The sequence below is a fragment of the Pseudonaja textilis genome, chromosome 5, assembly GCF_049901715.1.
Source record: "Pseudonaja textilis isolate UNSWEBS1 chromosome 5, rPseTex1.2, whole genome shotgun sequence".
Taxonomy (NCBI): domain Eukaryota; kingdom Metazoa; phylum Chordata; class Lepidosauria; order Squamata; family Elapidae; genus Pseudonaja; species Pseudonaja textilis.
The window spans coordinates 48,755,258-48,780,367 of NC_141994.1; the positions used below are offsets into that span (position 1 = coordinate 48,755,258).

A 25,110-nucleotide genomic window follows, 5' to 3' on the forward strand; every position below is an offset into this window, starting at 1 on the left:
TTATATAAATGCTTAGTATTTGTGGATTATCAAGTGTTTGTCAGGGCTAACCTCCAGGACAGTTTTAAAAACAGACACGAATACCCGTAAATATCCCAAACATGTTACAGAAATCCAGAAGCAAGGAATTAATGATGCATTTTGCGAGTCTTGCCCCTTACATTTCTAGCCTATCAGACTGCATTAAAAGAATGCGCCAGCAATGGCACTAATTCACAAAGGCAAGATTTCGGTTAACTGGTAGAAACACCATAAAGTGTTACAAAAAGATGAGATATTTGCATAATACATTCAGTTTCTCAGTACATCTTTTTAAAAGTGCAGATTATACTGTACATAGTACGGATTTGGCCCAAAATAGAGATGATACAAGCAGAGTTCTATGTAAGCCATGATATGAAGAGCCACTACTCTTTTCCACCAAAAACAGAGTGACTGCAAACTATTCAAGTTCAAAATGAAGTTTATAAATTACCAACAGGAGAAAAACAAGAGATTTGTAAGACTACAACTCTATACAGGATCCTCATGCTATTTCAGGAGGTCCCAGATCTTAGAATGCACTTTAGGGAAAAATATTTCTCATTAATACACCAGACTTCGCACGGTATATTTTGGGGCTCCTTTCTATGTGCAGAACTTGTGAGTGTGTGTGTAGATACATGCACACAAAAACAGAGACTTCAAAACTTAAATGAAACCAGCTCTAAAATAAGCAAGGGGCAAAGATAAAACCTGAAAAGAGAGACTAGAAATTAAAAGTATCCAGTCATAGCAGAATCTAACCAGAAATATTTCTCATCAAAACCTGTCAATTTGACTGAAGAAAGTATGCAACTCTGTTGGGTAAAAATGTCATTCACTGTCTCAATCCCATTTAGTTTTTGCATTTAGTTTTTGCAATGCTTAGTTTCATCCGTCTTAGTGCAATTTATTATAAAACCAGTTGAGAACTCTTCCATGGACATTTTGCTCATGAAAATAAATCTAACAGTCCTATAGACTGCATGTTTCCAAGTCTAAATGAAGAAGGGAGCTATAGTTGCTAATGGTTTGAAGGGAAGCATATTTAGGGGAATATCTTTCTCTCTCAACAATTTTCTGTTATATTCTGGTGGATTTCAAAGACTGGATTATGTAAGATGGAGCTAGGAGCTTTGCATACAACAATGTGGACCTGAAGATGGATCCTGCAACTTCCTGCACACAGTATATTGGTATAGCTTACTTCCTTTCCCAGAAAAACAAATCATGGAGCAAAACAGTTTTCAGACTTCCCTTATAAAACTTGGTTCCCCATCCTGTTAACTCAGTCTAGTTCAGACTCCTGGAGTGTTAATCAATACATTGAGAATTAGGCCAACACTCCTCCCCTTGTCCAGCCTTTGGGAGAATGAAGGCCTTGTGAGCAAAACAGAAACAGCTACCCTGTAGTCCTAAAGATGTTTAATTCACGAAGCTTTAAATGGGACAGCTAATTCTCCTGTGACAAAGTACTGGGTACTTATCTTGCCCCATCTTTTGTCTTGCAGCTTTTGTGTTGCAGCAAAACAAAAAACAAAAACCAAAACCCAGAACTGATCTATTAACCTGAACATGTCAGGGCTGCTTGTGTAGAAGTGGCATTAATGGGAAAGTGTAAGATCCAATCCTATTTCAGCAGATTTGGGAAAGCTGTACAGAAGAAGATCTAAAGTGTCTCTTCAAAGCTCATCTGTGCTGATATCATTCCACTGAAGGAAAAGCAAAAAGGGAGACAACAAGATGAGGGTAAAGGACAAATCAAATAAGAACCGAAATCAAAGAACAGAGAGCAACTCAATCTTTCTTGTCCCTCTGACCCCAAGACAGACACCCCCTCTTGTTCTTCTCTGCCTCTCATCCTCCTGCGCCTGCCTTTGCAGTCTGAAAGCAGAGTCCAAACAGCAGCCAATCCTGGGAAGGCTCTGGTCCTAAGCGAGGCAGAATCTTTAGAAACATGACCCAGCACACTGGCTGTGGCACTAGAGATTTCCCCATGATTCTGGAGGGGGGAACTGGTCCACATCTCCCATTTCATTGTAAGTCTGATCTGCCATGGTGAAGGTCAACTTGTATCGTAGTCTTACTTTCTCCTAGACAGAGAAAAAGATATATAACAATTAAGAGAAGGACTCGGGGATAATGGCCGAGATTTGCAAATGTGGGGTAGGAGTGGAGTAGAGAGGAACTAAGACTTCTGAGGAAGACAACTCTAGATCAAGAACACAGACCCACTTATTTTCCTTAAGGAGGTATGGTTACCTTTTGTGGATTTGCAAGGAGGAGGACCTGGGTGATTGCTGTAGGGGGCACTATTGGGTTGAATGGTGGGAGCTCTGTCCCTGAAGGTGGCTGCAATTTCACTTTCATCACCTGTACAAAGAAAAGCACATAAATACAACTCTATGATTTAACCATTAAAGAACAAGAGTTGCCTCCATACAGCCAAATAATGGCATTACTTAATTAGAAAGGTTGTAGGCTTTGTATCTCCCCTCTGGAAGAATTGGACTGATAAATTAAACCACATCCATTAGAAGTTTGATTAATATAATAATATGACTCTCCGGATCTTTTAGTTAATAATTCTAATTCAAGGCTTGTTTTACAGCCTTTACGAATATTACATTTCTTTTCTTTCAATGACAATGGGAAATACTAAAGCAATTGTTGTTTAAAAATCTTTAACTAGCTAAACAAAATTATTTCAAGGAACAGGCCATTGCAATCACTGTACCAAGGGCAGCATGGAAGTATATCATCAACACATTGATCAGCCATGGGACTTGCTCCTTTCAGATCAACCTGCATGTATGGAAGTGAAACCTTAACCCCAAACAAAAAAGCAGAATTATTTGAACGTAACTGGTAGTGGTTCTCAAAGTCTCAGATTTTTAACAAATGTTACATTTTAAACTATTAATCAGCAATAGCCTTTTGGGTCAGAGAAAATAAGGAATGAAACCAAGTCATGCCTTTCACTAGTAAGTTATGATTTCTCCTTAACTCAATTGGAAAAAAATCAGCAGAAGTTGTAGGCAAAGTAAGTACTAGATAGATAAGCACTTACTTAGGCACTTACACTAGGTAAGTAGAGGCTGGGTGGTGACTTCCTAGTGTTCTCAAACAATTAAAATACTGTCCAAGAAATTTTCAGTTGCATAAAAATATTACCTTGGGGACAGCAGACTGAAAGATGATGTTCCGAATGGGCAGAGGGGCTGTGCTTAGCATAGAAATGACCACCACTAGCACATCAGGTCGGTCAGGCAGAGAGTCCTTTGCAAAGTGGAAGAGGACACGGAAACCATGCTGGTCATACACAGTCACTGGGAGGATGTTGCCTAGAATAAGTAGCAGGAGAGGCATAAAATATGAGAGAATATTGACTGGTCCACTCTAAAGAAGCAGTCAGTCATTGACTAAATGTTATTACAGTCAGGAGGTAGGACTAGAATGACCAACCCCCACCTATCTCACCCCCCCACCCCGAAATTCTATCTCTCTTAGCTTGGTTGTCCTTTACATTTCAAGTAGTAGGAACCCCACATTTTAACTTTCCAGATTGAGGCAATGGAGGTATGCTTCAAATGTAAAATGAGAAGACAAACCACAATCTTTCCCCCAAGTTTTCTAACTTGCATTAATGTCAGACACAAGGAACCAGAGTGACATTCTAAGCTGATCAGAGTTGCGTCGTTATTGTTGTCTGTCTATTTATAAGAATCTCATCAGACTGACTACATTATTTTGGGAACAGAAAGTTAAAGGCTATCAAGAATTCTAAGGTGTGGGGAGGTTTCCTGGCCTCCATCGCTTCCCTCCCTGCAAGGACGACTCCAAGCTCCCCAGTTTTTCCACTTCTCCCCTCTCCCTCCCTCCCCCCACCAAGCAAGAGATTCCACCACAATAAATGAGCTAAGCCAGATGCTTATTATTATTTGGAGACCGTTCTCCAAAACTTTGCCCAAACTCACTTGGCTTGATGGATTCCAAAGGCACGGTGACATTCATCAGTGAGAATTCCAAGGGGTGTGTGGAAGCTGGGAGACCTGCTGGAAGGCTTGCGCTTCCAGAAAGAGTCGGTGACCCTTGAGGGGCCAAAACAGGGGCTGTTTTTTCCAAGGGCAGGGTGACCGCAGGGTTTGAAGAGAGATTTGGGAAGACAGACGAAGCGCTATTGGTGCTCAGAGATGGACTGGAAGTGCTTTTGTTCTGGAGATCACGCAGGGTTAACCGAGGAGGTGGCTGCTTCTCCCTGCAAAGTTTGAAAGAGAGTGAGATTTTCAAGAGAAAGGCCAAGAACTGGCTTCCCCCTCAGCAAAAGCTACACCCTTTTCAGAAACGCTCTCTGTCCTTCCCCTCCTTGCTTCCTACCATCTGACTTGAAGAGATTCTGGGGGAAGAGACTGCTGCAACAGAGTCTTGCCTAGCAGATCCAGGTCATCCATACCACTAGTGGCAGCAGGAGATGCAGGCTGTCCAGCTTCAGCTTTCCCTATTGGAGTTGGTAGTCCTTCTGGGCTTTCAGAAGACTAAAAAAAGAAAAAGGAAGAAATTTTGATACAGCTCCCCACAAAAGCACAGCCAAACTGAATAGCTTAAGTATAACCATTAGATAAAGAACAGTATATTCACATGCAGTACAAAGTGCAGAAAAATCCTTGGGTTTCTTGCACACATGTTGACAGCAATTTCAAATAACTGCAGTCCTCCAGATAGGATTAGGAAAGTCTACAATTTTCTGCACAGCAGATGAGATTTGCACAGAATCTACAAGGCCTGCACAAGAGGGTCATGCATAAGCACACCAAAGTGCCTACCGTCCCTGTCCTATTCTTTCTTTTATGTTTTTTTATTTTTCTTATATGTATCCATGTATTCATAACTATGTTTTTACTTATAGCTATTATCTTGAAAACAATTGGCAAATAAAAATAAATAAAAAATAAAATAAATTCAAGGAATGACATGGATTCAATTATTTATTTGTGGTCATCTCTATTCTGTGTGCTGTTTCATTAAGCTTTCTAACATAAACTTTGCCTGAAAAATGGGAGGCTCAAGTGTGCTGGTCTTTTTATATCCCTTTCAAGAAAGTAAGGTCTCCCTTATTTGTTTTACAAAAAGACAGCTGGGGGGGGAAACGAGAACAGGAGCTTGATTCACACTTTGGTTGCATCTATTTTCCTGAAATAAAACTCTAATGATTTTCTTCTTCTCAAATCAAGATCTAACAATCTGAAATTAAAGCAGATCCAGAAAAACAAGCAACTCATATTAGAGGATTTCCTTCATAAAAGTTACTTCTGCACACAACCTTGCTCACCTATCTATGCTACAGAAACATTTCAACATGCAAAGGCATCTTTATAGACCTAGTCAACTAAAATAAACTTCATTTATATTTCCACTGGATAAGCTGTACACATTTTGATTGAAGCATCTTTAATCTACACTTAGTATAAATATGAAGAATCTGCACTCACAGCTTTATTTTTCATTATCCATTGACTTCTAGTTGCAAAGTTGTAGGATTTATCAACCAGTGATGTCCTTTCAGCTTTCAGATGCTTACCTGGAAACTGTTCCACCCACTGTTGTCTCCACCTTGGACTGAAGAAGTTGCTTGATCAGTAAGCCCTAGGCAGAGGATCAGAAAGAACAGATATGTGAGGAGTGAGGAGCCCAAACTACAATAGTATTCTAGTAACTCAGTATAATATGGAAAACAAATTAAAATATTCCAACAATGATTAAAACAGTACATTAACTAATAGTCATAAAATGTCCCCAATGCACAATAAAATCAATTATAATAGAACAATAAAAGAAAAATAAAAGGAATAAAAAGGCAAGAATTCATGTTGCATTGCATAAACTTAGGGAGAATGCTTTCTGAAATAGTTCTATGTTAACATTTCTTGAAAATCATAAGGAGTGGCTATCTCCATCAGGATGCTCTTCCAAAGCTTTAATAAGAATAAATGGAAAATCACAATTCTGATGTCTATGTATATACCGTACACAGGTAGTCCTCGACTTAGAACCATTCGTTTAGCAACCATTCAAAGTTATAACGATGTTGAAAAAGTAACTTATGACTAATTCTCACACTTAGGACCATCGCATAGCCATATGATCATGATCATTATGTATTTTCAAGGGTTGTAGTGTCCTGGGACTGTCATTTTGCAACCTTCCCAGGGATCTTCTGAAATGCTACTATGCCTTAAACAGATTGGTTTTTTTTCTTTTTATATTTGTGTTGGTTAATGACTGCAATAAAATATGTTATTATCTCTTTATATTAATGGCCTATTCAAATATTACTTTTTATGACAGTCAAGATTTTTCTTAGTCTATAGGAAACTGATTATATGATTTAGTAATGCAAATTTAGATAGCAAGATGTGTGGCATATAAATGTAATAACTACCTAATAAAATAAACATGTACACTTAAGTCAAATCAGAAAAACCTAAACAGCTTTAGAACTTCACTAACAAGATCTATACGTAATTTGTGAATAGATTCTGCATTTTCAAGAAGAGTTAATTATGAATTTGTCTAAATCAATTTGGGAACGATTTAAGCACATTTGTACAATAATATCTGGACTTACGACGTACCAAAAATTACTTAAAGTTTTGCTTGATGGCTGTAACCTTGCAGGATTGCCATATTATTAAACCTTATTCTTATCTGTTTAGAACATCCTTGTTATAGAAGACAAGCTACACTCAAGAGCAAACAACCAGTATTCATTCATTTAGAACAGTCCCCTTCTCTCCTGTAGAATCATGGATTTACCTAGTGACATGAGCTCATCATCCAACAGAGAGACTGAACTGCTTTGCTCTGGCACAGTTGCTGAGCTACCGCCTGAGAAAGTTGGTATGGCTGGGTAGGCAGGGTTTGCAGGTGGCATGTCCAATCCTGACAGATCCAGAAGTGCAGAAGTGCTGCCTAAACAAAGAAACAAAGTCTCTATCTAGAAGAACAGAATAGCAACAAACCCAGCTCTTAGCAATCACTCCCTTATGTCAGTCAGAGATTGCCCTGCGAAAACCCTTACTCTACCTCAACTCCCTTCAGTCTTCAGTAATCCCTGATTACTGCTTTATTTTTTCAGCCCTGTTGCTGGACTAAATGAGAGTGAGTTAGTCAAATAAGATCACTTTCTAAATCCTAAAGTTGGATTTTTTAATCTGTTTATCTCTTATTTTTTTATCTCTTCTGTTTATCTCATCTTTTATTTAGATTCCTACTTTAGCCAAGGCTCTGAGCCCTCTCCTCTTACATCAGCAGCTATTATCCAGCCTCCTTACCTCGGAGAGAACCTGCCATTGTTTCACCATTGATCTCCTCTCCTTTCACAATCTGCTTGTACAAATTGATCACTTGTGTTAAGTTGTCATTAGCTTGCAAAATTTCAGCTGCAACAAGATCAAGATGATACAAATGAAGGTTCAGAGGGTAATCAAATGTTCCACAATAGAGATGAACCCTAGCATTAACTTTTCTACAATAAAAAATACAAATGTTTTAAGCCTACATTGTTAGGTTTAAAACCTTTAGCTGAAAATTACATTGACATTCATAATATATCAACGTAACACAATAAGTCTATACATTGATTAGCAATTTTGCTTCCATTCAATTAGCTAACCTAATTAGAACAGACCCAAAGATGCTCGCCAGGGGATGATAACAGATGTCAGAAGTGAAAGATCACAATATCTATGCACACGGTAAGTTCGAGTGCACTTTAATCCAGAAACTCATAATTAGAGTAACTTATAATGGAATGTGAAGAAGTCTATTGATATCATAGGGTTTACTTGAAATTATTCTAATATAAAACTAGATGCTTGCTTAAAGATAACTTACCCAGTGCTTCATCATTGTCCTCTGTGTCACTAGCAAGCCTGAAAAGCATGGGCCTCATGCGTTCACAGCGCTGATACAACTCCTATAATGAGGAATATTAAAGTTCAACATAATTAAGTGTACTTTTAGGCTTAAAAATACATAGTCAAGTAAGTGGGGTGGTTTTATTTTATTGATTATATCTGTGTGAACCCATATGAAATTATAAAATTGATTCATTTGAAAAGAAGCAAGAGGGTTAGGGTTCATAACTTCTGAAAGGAGCAGCCAGTGTTTGCTGTGTAGGTGATTGTTTCAATAAGAGAAAAAGTTGCAATTTCTTTTACTGAGCTATTTCTGAAACATTAACACCTTTTCAATCATTAATTGACACCACTTACTGAATTTCCGGTTTAAAGTTTAAAGTCTAAATGCAATAATTGGGTGTATACCATTGAATTATAGTTTGTTTAAGTCTGCTTTTTGAAATAAGGCAGGAATTCAGGGATTCAGTCAGTGCATGAAGCCAAATCAAGCCAAGTATCACAATGGCTTAGTCATCCCACATGTGAGTCCAGATACTGCTTTGTTTATTGTGGTTAATTGTAGAAAGAGCAAAAAGGATGTTCTGCCCCCTTCTGGAGGATTGTCAGATTAATCTTCTAATTGGTTTCTGATTCTGTCAGTCTTTCCCATCCAACTCTGGAGTATTAGACTATCAGAATTCCCAACATCCTGACCAGTCTGAAAACTCTAGCAAAGTGTGTTAGGAAGTACTATACGTGACAGGCAAAAAAAAAAATGCTAATAAAGATTAGCATGTATTTGATGCCAAGATAAGCAGTTTTAAAGCAGCTTAAAGATTAACAAGTATCATCATATACATTTTCTGTAGACTGAAGTCCATGTCAGCTGATGTATGGAAATTTCTGATGAAGTAGGCTGTAGTGTACAAAACATTATGCCAAAATGTAATATGGTGTAATGTGATTTGGAACCTATGATATGGAACCTGTTCAACTGAACAGTAAATGAAGTGGAAGTATTAGAATCAATTTAGATAATAGTATTTAAAAATAATAGTAAATTTGCTGAATGTGTATATTTGCTGAATATATACAATTATTAGCACAGTCACACAGCAATGTTTGCAAATCTTAATTGTATTCAGGTGACTGATTTACTCATTTACAACGCAGCTTAAGCGACAGACACAGAAATGTAAAGCAGGCAGTGGCTGAATGAAAAAATAATCAGGCAGCTGAGCCTCAAGGGTAACTGGGGAGATACTTAGAAGATCAATCTTTGTGCGTATCTTTGTTATGTTAAATTATGTAACCAAGGATTTTCAATGATGCCTTGTAAGGGCCTATTGGACTAACAATTTTAGTTTCTTCATGCAAACATAAATGGGACATTTGCTGCTTAGGATGTAAAAACGCACATGTATTCATAGTTGAGAATTTCAAATCCTCCATTAGGACTTGTTGCAAAACAAAATGCAAATGGGGATTATCTACTCACTTTCATGAGATCCTCGCTGCTCTCTGTCATCTCTCCATTGGTATAGTTAGTCACCATGTCAGTCAGCAGTTTCACATTGTTATTTACTTCTTCAATGGCATGCACTCGCTTGGAAATCTTCTCCATTCGTTTTTGGTCCTGGAAGAAGAGAAGGGTTACAATCTCTTCCAACTTTTTAGAAGACTAGAAAATGTAAAACATGGCAATCCTATTATCTTCAATGACTTTTAAAGAGAGCCTCAGCTGATGTACCCCAGTATTATTCTATCGAGCTCACTGAATGCAAAGATACTGCAGCTAACTAAGTATCCTAAGCAACTACAGCCATTAAAACATGCCACAGAAAGCTCTTATAGCTCACTGGACATGTATTTCAAGACCATCATTTATTTTTGAGTCTTGGAAACCTCTTTCTTCTACAGGGAAAAATCCCTGTGAAATAAGTTATTGTGAGGAAAAACCCTAGCACGAAAACTTTAAAGACAACATTATCAAACAATGCCAATTGATAAATATATGGAGGTGGAAGTAAAGCTTGCCTCTTGAACCATCTCTTTGATGAGTTTATTGGCAGCTCGGAGATCTTCGGGATGGGAACTTTTAAGCAGGCGGGCCAGCATCTGCAAAGACACAGAAAAAATAGGCGTCTGTGGAAAGCTTACAATAGAAGAATATCTGAAAAAATAGATATGAGTTATAGAGCAGGATAATATAAGAGCAATACTTTCCACATAATGTAATCCTTTTAAATCAATCAGACCTTTAGACATTTCAGCTTTCTATACTTTGATAGAACCTAAAACACCCCAGAAAGTATTATAATAATCAACAACAGAGTAAGGATAAATTTTATATTTTCTGCTTTCTCTATACAGTAGGCTAGCATAATCCGTGATGTACTAAGATAAACAGATAGATTTCATGGGCTGTTTCTAAACTTGTTTAAGGAAAGAAAAGCAGGAGGTTTAGTGAACCACTCATGTGTTGCCAATTTGTTTTTAACAATATTATATGAAACTCTATGGCCCATTATTATAACCTTGGCCTACAGACAATTTCATCTTTTAGCCCAAACCAGGGCAATCTGGGCACTCTAGAAATTGTCTAACTACATATCTATCAGTCCATTAAAAAAAAGCCCCAAATAATAGTCAAGGACGATGAGAACTAAGGAGCAAAAAATAGAGGTTTACAGGTTAACTCACCCAATCCTAGTCCTATCCAAGTCCTATCCAACAAGTTCTTAAAACTTGTTATTTAGGGGGTGTTCACTGCAACCTCTAAATAGCTCACATTTTCACTTTCCACACAAAACCTTTTCAGATGATGCAGTACCTTGAAAAGCTAAGAGTTTCAAACCTTAGATAAAGCAAAACAATTACTGTAAAATATATAGTCAATAAATTATTTTTTACCTTGGATTTCTCTTCATCATCAAAAATTGCATTCTTTGGTCTGGGAGGAGGTAGAGGGAAAGGTGCATCATCTGGCAACTTGGGGTCACATTTTACAATCCCTGGGGGAAAAAAAAGAAAAGCTCCTACTAAGAGTTCCCAAGTGGTCAAAAGCAAGTAAGTAGGCAAATGATCCATTTCCCTATCAGACCAATTTAATAAGTCTCCCCAATTTGACCCCTTTTTCTATGTGAATGAATGTTGCAGTGAAGTGGACAACTCCTCAGTTAAAATAAATGAAGGAACTATGGGTAGTCCTCAACTTACAGTTCATGTAATGACCGTTCAAAGTTACAATGGCACCAGGGGTGGGATTCAACCGGTGTTACTACTATTTTGGTGATGTTTTGCATGCAGACACGCGCTTCATACATGTGTAAAAAAATCATCAGCTATGCCACCCAGACAGCTGAAAAGCGCGTACGCAGCATTTGAAAAAGCACTTTTTTCCTGCTTTTTCAACCTCAGCTATGCCGTGCAAAGCAGCTGAGGTTGAAAAAACAGACAATAAAGGTCAGGTAAGAGCCCAGGCGGGCGGGTGGCCAAACAGCAGCAAACACAGAACCAATTCGGTGTCTGCTGCTCTTCAGAGCTACCGGTTCTTTAGAACCGAGCAGAACTGGTAGCATCCCACTCCTGAATGGCACTGAAAAAAGTGACTTATGACCATTTTTCACACTTATGACCATTGCAGCATCCCCTCATTATGTGATCAAAATTCAGAAGCTTGGCAACAGATTCATACCGTATTTATGATAGTTGTAATGTCCCAGGATCATGGAATTGCCTCTTGCAACGTTTTGACTAAGTGAATGAGGAAACCTGATTCACTTGACGACTGTGTTACTAATTTAACAACTGCAGTGATTCACTTAACAACTGTGGCAAGAAAGGTCGTAAAATGGGGCAAAACTCAGTTAACAAATGTCTCACTTAGCAACAGAAATATCGAGCTCAATTGTGGTCGTAAGTTGAGGACTACCTGTATTGCTGATTTCTCCTATTACTCATCCAACCAAGGGGAAAGTATTGACAAAGCCTGCCTTCTAAGAAGTGAATGCAAAAGATAGCATGGAACTCTAGAAGGTTGTCTTGGAAAAACAAAGGCAATAAACTGAGTTTGGGTAACAAAGACCAGTACAAGAACAAGGGCTTCTTTAGAAAGGTTTGAAATGAAATGAAAATAATCAAATAACAAATGCGCAGTGAAGATACTAACATGCTAAATTGTAACAAGGAGGTGGCAGAACTATACTAGTCCTCTCAAATAAGTGACTCTAGATTTCATGAGGCAAATTTAAAGACCAACATCAAGAAGCAGGATTGAAGCCCGGGATTGATAGAGTTACTGTCAGGAAATTACTATGATTAAATGTCTAAGGCTAGATGAATTATGTACTGTGGCAATAAAGCAAAAATTTGATGGTCTGGTATTATCTTTGAAAAATTGAGAACTAGAATTAGGCAACTCCGAAGGAGTGTAGATGCTGCTCCTCTCCAGACAGGAGAGGAGAGAAGATTGCCTATTTGTGCTCCAGACAGCTCCTCCTTATAAGGAAACTGTAGGCCTGTATTTCTCCTGTGGGTCTAAGCACTGAACGACAAGGGAAATCATCAAGCCTAGCTGTAGTAGAGCCCTTAAGGTCATTAAATTAGTCTAACCTCACTTTCTAATCACTTTTGGAATTACAATTATATTAAGTTAAAAGAGATCTTCTGAACAACTCTGAAAATCCATCTGGTGAGTAAAACTTCATCCTGAAATAGAAGAAAGATTACTTTACAATTTAAAGAATTTAAAAATAAATGCCAAAAAGCTAAATAAAAATTCAACCTAAGAAAGTTTTGAATGGATTAAGGAAGCAAATGAATTTGGAATATTAGGACTTAAAGAACTTTGAAAAATTGAGTAAATAAAACACTTTTGTGGGAATGGGACTTGTTGATCCTATGAGGAAAGAGATTATTGTGGAAACTTCAAAATAAAGAAATGAGATTTTGTAAATACAAAAACAGGATACTAAATTAACATTTCAGGCAGAAACTTTAAAAATGTCTGATAAAGATATGATACTTGAGACATTTCAAAGAGTCATTGAAGAACTGAGAGAGCAGCTTACAAATAAACCAACAACAATAATTTCTACATCTGCCAAAATATTTCTTGAAATGTTAAAGAAATCAAAGATATAGAAAAAAAAATCCTAAACAATGTAGAAATATTTTGAAGAAACTGTGGATTATAAAACAACTGTAAAATGATAGACTTGAAATACAAGTGACATATATCAAGAGATGGGAAAAGATCTGGACAATGATTTATTATTGAATTTACAAAAAAAAGGTTAGTAGAATCTTGAAGAAATTTTTGAAATGGGAGAAAGAAAGTTTGAATGGCCATTTAGTCCTATGACAGAAACTTGGTGAATTAAAGGTTAAGACTGTCTGACGCCAAAGGAAATGAGCAAATACTATCTTTATCTTGAAAAAGGAGAAAAAGAAGGATCTGGAAACTATAAATCAGCCATTCTGATATTGATATCTAACAAATAAGCTAAGCTCCTTGAAAACAATGCAATAATTAGTATGAATTTGTAATAACAAATCAAACTTATCAAACTAAATTTATTTAATTTTTTTTTAAATGGGCAACTTCCTTACTAGATTGTGGGAATGACTATAATATGACTTACTTTCAGAAATGTATTTGATGAAGTACCTCAGAATATTCTGGTTAGTAAGTTAATAAATAATCCAGAGTTCTCATGGCAAGCCTAATTGACCAGATTCAAATTATTATACTGTATTTTGGCAAATACCTGAGAAATGTATAATGCTGAGAATGTTGAATGCTGCAAGGTACATATAAATATATATGTAAACTGTAAAGCCTACAAACTTGAAATTTGGCAAACTTGAAATCTTGGCTTCAAGATGCTCACTAAGAAAGGATTTTTTGAAATGATCATCAGAGCATTAGTATTTCATATATTATTAACAAGCTTTGATGCTTAGGAATTCTATTCCCCTTCCCCACCTGAAAAGTAATCTGTTCCAAATGCAAAACACAAGTAGAGGAGTTTCAGTTTCAGTTTTAGTTTCACAGCACCAAGCAACCTTGGTACAGAACAATTGAGCTAAGTCACGCCCCGGCTCCTTGCTGTCTCCTTGCTCACACAGCAAATACTGCTTCAGTTTCCAAACAGCCCTCAACTCTCTCACACACTGATCCTAGCCACATGAATACTGATGGATGCTGGTAGGCAGAGGCAGAATCCCCCCCCCCCATTTTCTTCCCCTAAAACTAAGTCCAACCACATAGTTTCGTAGCAAAGCACACGTATTGAATTAGTATATTTATATTTTCATTTCAATACTTGCTGTGAAATTATATACACATTTTAAAAGTTAAGAATATACAGACACAACATCAGTAATAAAAATTTAATCAAACTATGCTAATTAATTTCATCTTTAAGAATCAAATAGATGCTTTGATGATGATTATTGGCAGAAAGAGGGATGCACATCTCCAGTATTACTTCTCCCTAGCATTGTAAATAAGATATGAAGCAAAAGTTAACCTGCTTTAACCATTTTGAACCATCCTCTGTATCATTTATTAATTTGTATGTATGAGTTTGCAAACAGATGAGTTAGAGCTGAAAAAATGCCCAGTTCTTTATCTTACCCTTTCAGTATTTCTGTAACCCAGAATATAAAACCCAAGGTATTAAATCCAAGTTCGGAAGGAATGTCTGCATTCTTATACAATTAGGTGAAAACCTCTGAGCATAGAAAAGTATATCCTACCTTGTTTTTTTAACATCTGATATGCTTCTGTAATTTTCACTTCCTCAGGCAGACCCAACGTCCAGCTATACATCAATTCTAAGATTTTTGATTTCACTTTTTCTGGAGTTCTGTTTCCTAGATACTGAGGAAGAAACAAATCACATCTCATATTTAACTTGAAAGGGTTAAAGAAAAACACAAGAATTTGCTTCCAGGGTATTCTATACCAAGCATGAGATGAAGTGTCGTGTGTTTGATTCTACACTGAAGATGAAGACAAATCCAACTGTTGCAATGTGATAATATCAGACATTAATGAAATAAACTACCATCAGCAATTCTTCACTTTTCTTTTACAATGTACTAGCACAGGACTCAAAAAGAAAATGACTCAAAATACAAGGTTTTCTTAATGAAGCCAATAATATTACCTTTTATTCAACATGTTGAAATATGAAAATGCTCTGTGCTTGTCACTTTTACATGTTACATTTTGAACCTGACCCACTAGTGTTAGTTTAGTTTAATTTAGTTTATTGATTAACCCTTGGGCCATATAGTAATGAGCACTCACCTTTGGTGATACAACCTTGATGAGCTCGTTAAGGAACCTAAATTTGCCAACTTCATCATGAAAGCGCTTGCCACAGTTTTTCATACAGGCCTCTAGCACCTGTAAAACAGAGCAGGAAGTGATCCTGAAAGTCCACATGCCAGGATTCCCCATTTTCTTCACAATGCAATGAAATGGGGGATGGGGATGAGGACTGAGAAGAATGTTATTTTTAAAAAATATTGCCTTCTGAAGCTTTCATACTTTTTCTCTCTCTACTGATAAATCAGTCTGCCTCAATAGTGCCTCCTAGATATTGGAGTATAATTCTAGAAGTTTCCCTACATCAGGAAAACTCCATTTTGGGAAGAGGTAATAAAAAAGTTTGCTCCCTCTGCCAAAATTCACAAATTATGACCTCAGATTTGAAAAGACTAGTTGCACTTAGAGTGACTTATTTTGTGCACATTACCTTCCTTGGGTCTTAAGTATGGAAATAATTAAAAGCAATCCCACCATGGCTCAGTACAGAATTAGTCACCTTGGGCTATTGAGAGAGCATTGTCTTGTAATAACAATATGTTAGACCAAAAATAAACATCCTATATGATGGCTTCCAGTATTGAGCCCAAGAATGCCTTACTCAAATATCACATGCATATGCATTAATATGAACCTACAATAATTCATTCTATAAAATATAAGTTAAATATGATATATGCCAGGAAAAAAGTGTCAGTTGCTCCCAGGAACTCAGAGAATCTCTCATTTCTCATTTTGTGGCAGGCATAGATGATAAGGAATCATTGGAAACACTGAGCTGAGAGCTAAGCAGGAGTGTCCTTATTAAACACCTGATCCAAAATCTCAAGTGTCAATAGACTTGTAGTCAGATGAGAATTTCCTCCTTCCCAAGTGATTAGATACAGATAGTATTTACTCTTGCTAGAAATAGATTGCATGTAAAATCATCAAGAGCGGTCATTGTCACAATTTGTGAGGATGGGAATAGCAGATTGTAGCAGGACTTTTTCTATTACCTTACAATTCATTCATTAAGCATCAGTTAGAATTAGCTTTTAGAGTTTATGTATTAATACCAATGCTGCGATTATTGCTCTCTATGTAGACCAACTGTTTCACATGAATGGGGAATATATTTATTAATTTACTATATTGCCATGGGCAAAATATGTATACTTTAAAAGTTGAAAACCAATACACACAAATTTTATAACAATCTAAAGTAACCTAAAACCGAAATAAAACAGAACCAGTGCAAGAATCCAAAGAGAAATATTTTAAAGCTGAAAATTTGAAAAGCATAGGAAATCCAATTTTCACTGGAAATGGAAGAGACCATAAAAGTGTGTCAGATGGTCTTTTCTAGAAAGGGCAATGTCTCAGTTGACACACCAATGCTGAAAAGATCCTTTCAATTAAGCCATAATAATAAAAATACAGTTAGTCAAGCCAAATTGTGGCTCCAAATGAATAACCAAACAGAACTGCAGTTTTCTTGAAATCAGGAAACAGTGAAGCTATGGTGTCTCTTTGAAATACCTGGCATCCCATGAAAAGAAGAATATCTATATCTGTCAAAGGTGTGGCACTTGAAATCAGAGTGCAGAGGGATGGGAGAGATAATAATTATCCTGATGTTTCACATTTAGTCCTGATTATATCACCACTCTTCTTCCAACATATTCTAATATAACCCAAGATGGCTTAAGTTGTACCAGCTCTCATTCAGGTAGTTATCAAGCTTTGTTTCCTTTCAACTTGTAGTAAATCAAGCAGGATATAGTTCATGGAATCTTACCGTGAGAGCCTGAATGGCTTCCCATTCTTGTGGAGACTGGATCTTGTGGGCTAGGAGCCGGGTTGCTAGGGGTGGGCTATGAGTGAAACATAGACACAGTGAGTGGCATCACAGAAACAGTTAATGAAGTAACAATCTGGATCTCTCCATTCCCCATTTTATTTTAATCTTTATACATTCATAACAACAGACAAACCACCATTCACTGGAAGAAGAGCTCTCAATCCAGAGGCTATTTATTCTTTTCAAGTCACCTTCAGACAGCCTTGAGGCTGATACATTTTGTGAAATGGAGCAGATGTGTTGGTGAGATGCTGCCTATTGCTATATGAATATGAAATCTCTCTTTTCCCTGATGCAGTCTTCAAATTTTTTACTTTCTATTAGCTGGCTTCAAGAAAATCTCACTGGTTCTTAAACTGTGTAAATACTTTGTACTTCCTTTTTAAGGAATTATACTTCCTTTGCAACAAACATTACGAATAAGGCAATTTAGTAACTTGCTAACCGATACTAAGAGACTGATTGAAGTTGACTTCTAGGAAATAATCACTTTTGTAGTCAAAATTTGATTATGACTCTGGCCCATTCCCTAAAGAAATATCCTAGCTTTTAATATCTTAATGAAATCTCCAAGTAATCCAGAAAACCTATGCTGGAGAGCCCTACTACCAATAAAGAGGGTATATAAGCACCATTTTGAAATTTCTTTTAACATTCTCTGTTAAATGATGATCCTCTTCAAAAATCATCAATTAAAACCTACTATCCTTTATGCAAATTTAAATCAATCTATTAATTGTAGTGTTTTAGGTGTCTGATTTATATATACCGAAAGTCTTAACTAATTGCTTTTACTATTCTTTTTTAAATCTTTCCAGAACTCCCATATTTCATACATAGGATATTTCCCTATTGGCTTTTAACTATGTTACAAATATGCTTTAGTACAGTGGTGTCAAATTCATGGGCCGGGGGCCAGATGAGTCAAGCAGTGGCCACGCCCACCTCCAGTCACAATATGTCACATGATGGCAACATGACGCCGCGAATTTGAAAGCCCTGCTCTAGTAACTTCTTGTTCTTCTATGTTCCTATGACACTATTTTCAAATTGTCCTTAGCTCATGAGTAAGACAGGCTTAAGTTGCATTTAACTGCACTTAATCTTTAAAGTCATGTTCCCCCCTCCCCCCCCCAAGCCATCAGCAATCCATAGCGGTGTCCAAGTGAGTAAAATCCATTGTGATTTACTATCTGGTCAGATGATACGCAGGAGTTAGGGAGAGCTTGGCACCTATTTGCTACTTCAGGATTCTGGAGGCCTGCCACTTTCTTGGAATCTAAGGAATTCTCCTCTGCTATTCTTCTTTTTTTTCCCTTCCAGGTGAGGAGGTCACACCTATCAAAACCCAGGGTAACTTCCTGTAGCTCAGGGGTGTCAAATTGGCGGCCAGTGGACCAGATGCATCATGTGCAGGCCACCCACACTCCGACTCCACAAAGGCAAAGAAAATGTCGTGATATGTCATGTGACACGATTGAGTTTGACACCTGTGCTGTAGCCTGTTATGTAGCTTATCAGCATGTACCATAAGACAGTAAACTGGTTCTTTCAAAAAAGCCACACAGTCAATTTGGAATCATGTGGCACTGAAATCAAATCAAATAAAAAAAAAAAAAATCCTGCAATTCTAAATGAGCACTAAATAAGCTTGCTAGATAGTTCACTGGCAGGATTTGTGAGTTGCCCAGTAAATGGGAAAAGCTATTCTACCTTAGAGGCAGATGCTATCCACTGTCAATATTTGCTTCAGATCTATAGAATGGTAGAAGCGTGTTCAATACAGGCAGTCCTTATGACCACAATTGAGCCCAAAATTTATTGAGTTTTGCCCCATTTTACAACCTTGCTTGCTACAGTTATTAAGTGAATCATTGCAGATGTTAAGTTAATAACATCGCTGTTAAATGAATCTGGCTTCCCACTGACTTCTTATCAGAAGGTTGTAAAAGGTGATCACGTGATCCAGGGCACTGCAACCGACATAAATATGAGTCAGTTGTCAAGCGTCTGAATTTTGATCATGTGACCCCGGATATGCTGCAGTGGTTGTAAGTGTGGAAAATGGTCATAAATCACTTTTTTTCAGTGTTGTTCTAACTTTGAACGGTCACTAAATGAACTGTTGTAAAATGCAAAAGAGGCTATCTGCATTGCTGGACAGTATCCCAACCTCACAAACCCACTGCTGGTGGGTTTACCATCATATGATCAGGACTGCGTGGCAAAATGGATTATGCAAACCCAGAATAGTGGATTAATTTAGTAACTACAGCTAAGTAAAGAGAAGCTTTGAACATTAGAAGAACACAAAGTGATTCAGATGTAGCCATAAGTTTATTCAGAATGCTTCTTTGGAATACTTTATTTCATTATTATGTTTTCAGCATACATAAACCCCAGATAGTCAAATATAGGTATATCAGGTATACTAACCCCTCTAATTCTTTGTTCAGCTGGTCACAAAAAGCATTGATATTGTCCCATTCCACATCCTTATTTAAAGGATTTGTAGCTCTGTCTGAATTGAAAGAAAATAAATAAAGTTTTCTCGATTTTTTTTAACTTGCAATCAGAATAAATGTCAGAGACCATTTACCAATCACATTACAACAAAGAGGAAGTTATCAAAATTTTATTACAATGCTGCCATCAGACACCACAGGAATGACACAACAGGGAGACGCCATTGTTAGAGGGAAATCATGTGCTTTCCCAATAAAGGTCACAGGTTTAATCTTCAATATCTTTTTTTGGCCACAATAAGTTATCTACTTAGCATGTGCAAGTATTACTAAATGAGTGGACAGTCCTCAACAAATTGAACCAAACTTCTGGCTCAACCTAAGGTAGCTCTATGAATGAAAATTGGAACATGACATTATGGGGGGAATCAAATTGTGCACATTATTCCCTAAGATACCAAACTCAAGTCTTAATTGTCCATGCTGAGTAGCAAGTGTTCATTTTTAAAAATGCAAATCAAAGTTCTCTCAATACAATCCACCATTACAATGTAACCTGAAATGAATATTGCTGTCATCTGCACTACAGCCAAATGAAACTTACTACAGCTTCTATTCCTACAAAGCAGAGGAATATATAAGTCATCCCGTCTGCACACAGCAAACTTAATTTAAAAAAAAATAATGCTGTCAGGTCAAAAAAGAGGGGAACAATACCACAGCCCAAAACAGCAAGACGGTCTACAAAAACAGCATACAGAACCTGCTATACCTTAAAAGTTAAACCGCTGCACAAAAATCTTTGTGGGCCAAAGTTCCTTTCACCAGATATAAAGGTATTTTTAAAAAATCATTTTGCAAATTATAAACTCATTTTAGGGTAGTTCATTGCAACTAAAGATTACAAAGTTATCTCCTTGAAACATGCTCTGGATTTTGAAGAGTTATATTCGTAACTAAACCTAATTCGGAATTCTTTTTTTTTAAAAAAAACAATGTTATTTGGTACCAGCAACATATTTACTGTCCATAACTGAGTATGTGATTAATCCAGCAACACTTTCTGGGGATTTCAAAGTCCGATTGCACTAAGGCCTGGGGCAAGCTTCATTCCTGGCCACAGTAACAGACCCCTAACCTTTGGCAGTTGGTGAGTGGGAAACTTTAGTTGGGCCAGACAGGGGAGGGGGAAAAAAGCTCTCCAGGACTAAAGGAGGGGACGGAGGGCCAGTCTCTTCCTCCCTCGGAATGAGGCAAAACGTGGCAACGTCTTCCTAACAGGCGGTGACCCCCGCGATGAAAAAGGGGAACCGCAGAGCATGTGATGGCAAGCGGGTCACGCGAAGAAGAGCCCTCTTCCAAGGAGGCCCGAAGCACCTGCTACCGCTAGGGATAAACCCGGGCGGTCTTCCCCAACTTACTGATCCTGGACTCCAACGTCTCTGCCTCCATCTCGGGCTCCATCGGTTCCCGTTCGGTTACCCCGCCCCCTCCACGGCCGCTCCAGTTCAAAGGCTCAGTATTGCTGCCTCCCTCCGGCTCCGGCGGCCCAGAGCCATAGAGAAGAAAACCGTCGAGAGGGCCGTTCTGGAAACAATAGAGCTTCGGAAGTTATAGCCGGAACGCCCTCTGGGAGCGGGGCAAAACTTGCTCCCAACTTCCTCCTCCGATTCACCGAGATAGACAGGCTTTGCCTAGACCAGTGATGACAGGGCCAAAGGGAAATTCTACTGAGGTGCCGGGCTGAGGCAGGACAGCGGATTTTCTGTCTGTGGCAGGAAGGAAGAGAGACACTTCACAACTTCGGGGCAAAAGAAAGAAACGGGGAGAGAGAAGCTTAAAGAAAAAAAAATTGAGTAAACTCGTCCTAGTTTATTGTCCTCTTTCTATCTCTATGCTATTACACCCAATAAATAGAACGGAAGCTTTTGACAGAACATCATAGAAAACGACGCTTGAGTACGCTAGAACGTCTCACTCTATTTTCGGATTTCCTGCGTCAGACTTCTCTGACCACTAGACCGGAAAGCGCTATAACCGCCGTCCCTTGTTGCAAAGGCGCTCTGTTGCCATAGTCATACTTCATCAAAACAAGCCCTTAGTGGTGCATTCTGGGAACTGTAGTGTCATTGGTCAAAGCCGACTTGTGGGGTGGGAGCGGTCAGTAGAGGCGCGCTCCATTTTTTCCGACTCAGTATTTTTGATATGGGTTGGACTACCAAACCCACAATTCCTAGCGAAACATTTCGTTAATGTGTTCCGAGATTGACACGGTTTCTCCTCCCTTGCAGCTGGGTTTGGGCGCCTTGTCCGTTAACGAAGGCGACTAGGTCAGAGAGCGCTAGATCTCAAAACGTGCTAGTGCAAGGGTCTTCAAACCTAGCTTTAGGACTTGTGGACATCAACTCCCAGAATTCCTGAGCTAACATGACTGGAGGAGGAATTCTGGGAGTTGAAGTCCGCAAGTCTTAAAGCTGTCAAGTCTGAAGACCCCTGTGCTAGTGGAAGTCAAGCATCGAAGACCAGATTTATCCACCTGCAGATACCGTTGCTTGTTTATTTCTGGGTTATTAAACAAACCACAACAAGCAGTATCCATTTGTGAAGTCAAAGCTAAATAAGCAACATTGTGGTTATTTGAGGGGTCCTGGGTGCTCTCTGAACTTGCTTGTGTTTTCTTGCAGAGGTTTCATTACCCCAACTAGGGAACATCATCAGCTAGTCGCACTGATGATGTTCCCTAGTTGGGGTAATGAAACCTCTGCAAGAAAACGAGCAAGCTCAGAGAGCACCAAGGACCCCTCATTTCAACCCTGCGCTATAAATATTCTTTATTGTGGTTATTTATATTTCATATTTCTAAACCACTCATGTCCCTCAAAGATGGACTCTGGGCCATGTACAATATATTATAATTGAGAAGTAAAACAATTAAAATTAAATGAGGGTTAAAAAAATTTAAATTATAAAATAATGACAAATATCCAGAGGGAAAATCCTTAGATGGCCATTTAACATTGGATTATTTGGGGGTGGGGGTGGGGGGGTGGAGAGCTCTCAAGGGACTAACTAGCCAGCCTTATGGTTGGTGGTCCTCTATGCATCCACCCCACCATGCATGGTTGCAGAGCCAAGTTTTGACCCCTTTGCGAAAGGCCAAGAGATTGGGAGCTTTCTTCATTTCTGGAGGCAGGATGTGCCACAGAGGAGCAGTAGCAGCAGAAAAGGCTCCCTTCTTAGAGCCTGTCAGTGAGAATTCTTTGACTGATAGGTCTGTAGCTTATCTTCCCTGCCTGATAGAGACAGGCTGATGAGATTGGATGAAGCTGGTTCTGTAGATAACCTGGTCCTGTGCTATGTAGGGCTTTGTAGGTGATTATAAGTGGTACCCATTACAATTCATGGAGCAGGGGTATTTATATGTGCTCTTCTAATGTTCTTCTAAAGATCAGAGGTAGAAGAAGTGCAGCTTTCTCTCACCCTTCCCTTCCTTCTTTGGGACTAAAGGAACTCTGTGTATGTATGTGCACGCGTATATATTTGTGTTTGTGTGTGTGTGTGGAGAATTTGGTTTTTTCCCCTAAAGTTTTCAGGGTTAAAGAACAAAAGTCTTAAGCTCTTGTAGGGGCTGAATGCTTCAACAGTCTTCTTCCCCAAACAGATTTGACAGCCTTGGGTGGTTCTTCATTCTTCAAGCAATAGAAACTGCACATCCTGAGATTTTTGTGTACCCATGTGCATTTTCTGGAAACTGAATCGGAAGCAGAGGTGGTATTCAGCAGGTTCTGACCAGTTTTGGAGAACTGGTAGCAAAAAAATTGAGTAGTTCAGAGAACCAGCGGTAACCTTCCCTCAGGAGTGCAGAGGCAATGGAGATTTTACAGTATCCTTCCTCTGCCAGGTCCACCACGCCGCACCATGCCACGTCTGCTATCCCATGCCCACCAAACCATGCCCACCAAGCCACGCCCACCAAGCCACGCCCACAGAACGGATAGTAAAAATTTTTGAACCCCACCACTGATCGGAAGTATATGATAACTATTTAGTTGCAACTAAACAAATCCCAGTAACTCTAGCCAATGGATCCTATATTTCAAATTAAACTTGAAACTATGGTTCCTTTGAATTGTTCTTTGGTGTTTTTTTTACTAGTTGTCTTCTTATTCCCATTCTGGGTAGCTTAGTAGAAATGATTTAATACTACAATCTGTCTATTCATGAGACAGTTGCAGTTTGCCACTTCAACCAAAGTGGCTTTAAACAGCTTATAAAGTAAAAATGTAGACAACAGTAGATGCATCAAATATAAAGAAAAATTAAGAAACATACCAAAGGTATTAAAGTAAGAACTTTCCATAAATAATGAAATGCTTTTAATACAGACAATGCTCATTTTAACACTTTAGAAACCCCTCTTAAAAAAACTTTAATAAGTCCAATGTTAAAATATTTTGTTTCATTCTGTATTAGTAAGGCAAATTTAAGTTTGTGTTGTCACTCTTCTACAATACTCAATAAGAAAATTCTAAACACAATCAAGTGAATGAGCTAGTTCCTAAAATTGGTTGGGGAGTTGAACAAATCACAGTATCTTGGAATGGTTATAGACTTCTTCCTTAATTATAATCCTTAGTTCCTTCTGATTCCTCTTGTGTCTAACCTTCAAAGTTTGATCCTATAATCTTTTTAAAATAGAATTCCAAACAATTTTCCCACAGGGAGGATTCTTATAATTAATTTTAAAACCTTATTTCAGATCTATCCGGATCCTTAGCTCATTTGTAACTTTCCAAAATCAAAGCTCTGGTCATCTTTTTGCTGTTTGATCCAAAATAATTTTTAAAGTCCTTAAATTTGTTTTAAAACTTCTGTCGCTAAGGATGAAAGGACTCACCTGATGCTATAAAACTTGTTGATCCAAAAGTTCCTAATAGCTGAAAAGCAGTTAACAAGCAATTTCTGAAGTCATTAGAAAAGGAAGTATGTATACCCAGTGTCCTTAAAGGCACTGACTGTTGTTTGAGAAATAGGCCCTTCTTTCTCAGAGTTCTAAACCTGATGAAGACTGCTGTCTTGTGATCTTATGAGGAGCAACTGTGGACAATCTCAGGCCATCTCCTTGCCCAGAGGAGGAATTACGAAGATCCAGACTACTCACTGGCTTCTCGTTCCATCATGGTTATTGGCTGTGCTTTTAGTGGAGCCATCTTTAGTTCAGTGTTTCTTCCTCGGAAGTCAATGGCCACATAGATTTTTTTGCATGGTGGTGTGTTTCTAACCTGGTCCTTTGGTTCTTCTAATGATGCACCCATTGCCACTGTAACTGAGTTTGTCACCTTGCTGCAGATCTTCCTCTTCACTTTCCTTCCACCTTTCCCAGTACCAGAACCTTCTCTGAGAGCTAGGTCTTTGCATAATATATTCAAAATATAAGAATATAAGCATGGCTATTTCTGCCTCACGTGAGAACTCTGAGTTGATTTGTTCAGTGATCCATTTGCTTGTTTTCTTAGCTTTCCATGGGATACTCAGCTGTTT

At 38.2% G+C, this 25,110-nt stretch overlaps 1 protein-coding gene across 1 annotated transcript; it reads right to left on the reverse strand.

Moving 5' to 3' along the window:
* Window positions 1-445: 445 nt before the first annotated feature.
* On the reverse strand, window positions 446-21,495 carry GGA1 (golgi associated, gamma adaptin ear containing, ARF binding protein 1). Its single transcript, XM_026695910.2, has 17 exons — window positions 20,991-21,495; window positions 19,541-19,625; window positions 17,042-17,117; window positions 15,241-15,339; window positions 14,685-14,808; window positions 10,833-10,933; window positions 9,957-10,037; window positions 9,418-9,555; window positions 7,915-7,996; window positions 7,353-7,460; window positions 6,835-6,990; window positions 5,600-5,664; window positions 4,399-4,556; window positions 3,999-4,279; window positions 3,196-3,365; window positions 2,284-2,394; window positions 446-2,114 (listed from the first exon to the last, which is right to left on the reverse strand). The coding sequence occupies exons 1-17, from the start codon at window positions 21,031-21,033 to the stop codon at window positions 2,004-2,006; spliced, it is 1,989 nt and encodes a 662-aa protein (XP_026551695.1). The 5' UTR covers window positions 21,034-21,495; the 3' UTR covers window positions 446-2,003.
* Window positions 21,496-25,110: the final 3,615 nt, after the last annotated feature.

What these genes read in the sequence shown, in the direction of transcription:
- GGA1 (XM_026695910.2), bottom strand. Translation starts at nt 21,033, where the DNA reads ATGGAGCCCGAGATGGAGGCAGAGACGTTGGAGTCCAGGATCA. An exon ending in GACGTTGGAGTCCAGGATCA is followed by an intron (nt 19,626 to 20,990) that starts GTAAGTTGGGGA and finishes CTTTCAATTCAG; the next exon opens with ACAGAGCTACAAATCCTTTA. An exon ending in GAATCTCTTCAAGTCAGATG is followed by an intron (nt 4,280 to 4,398) that starts GTAGGAAGCAAG and finishes CAAACTTTGCAG; the next exon opens with GGAGAAGCAGCCACCTCCTC.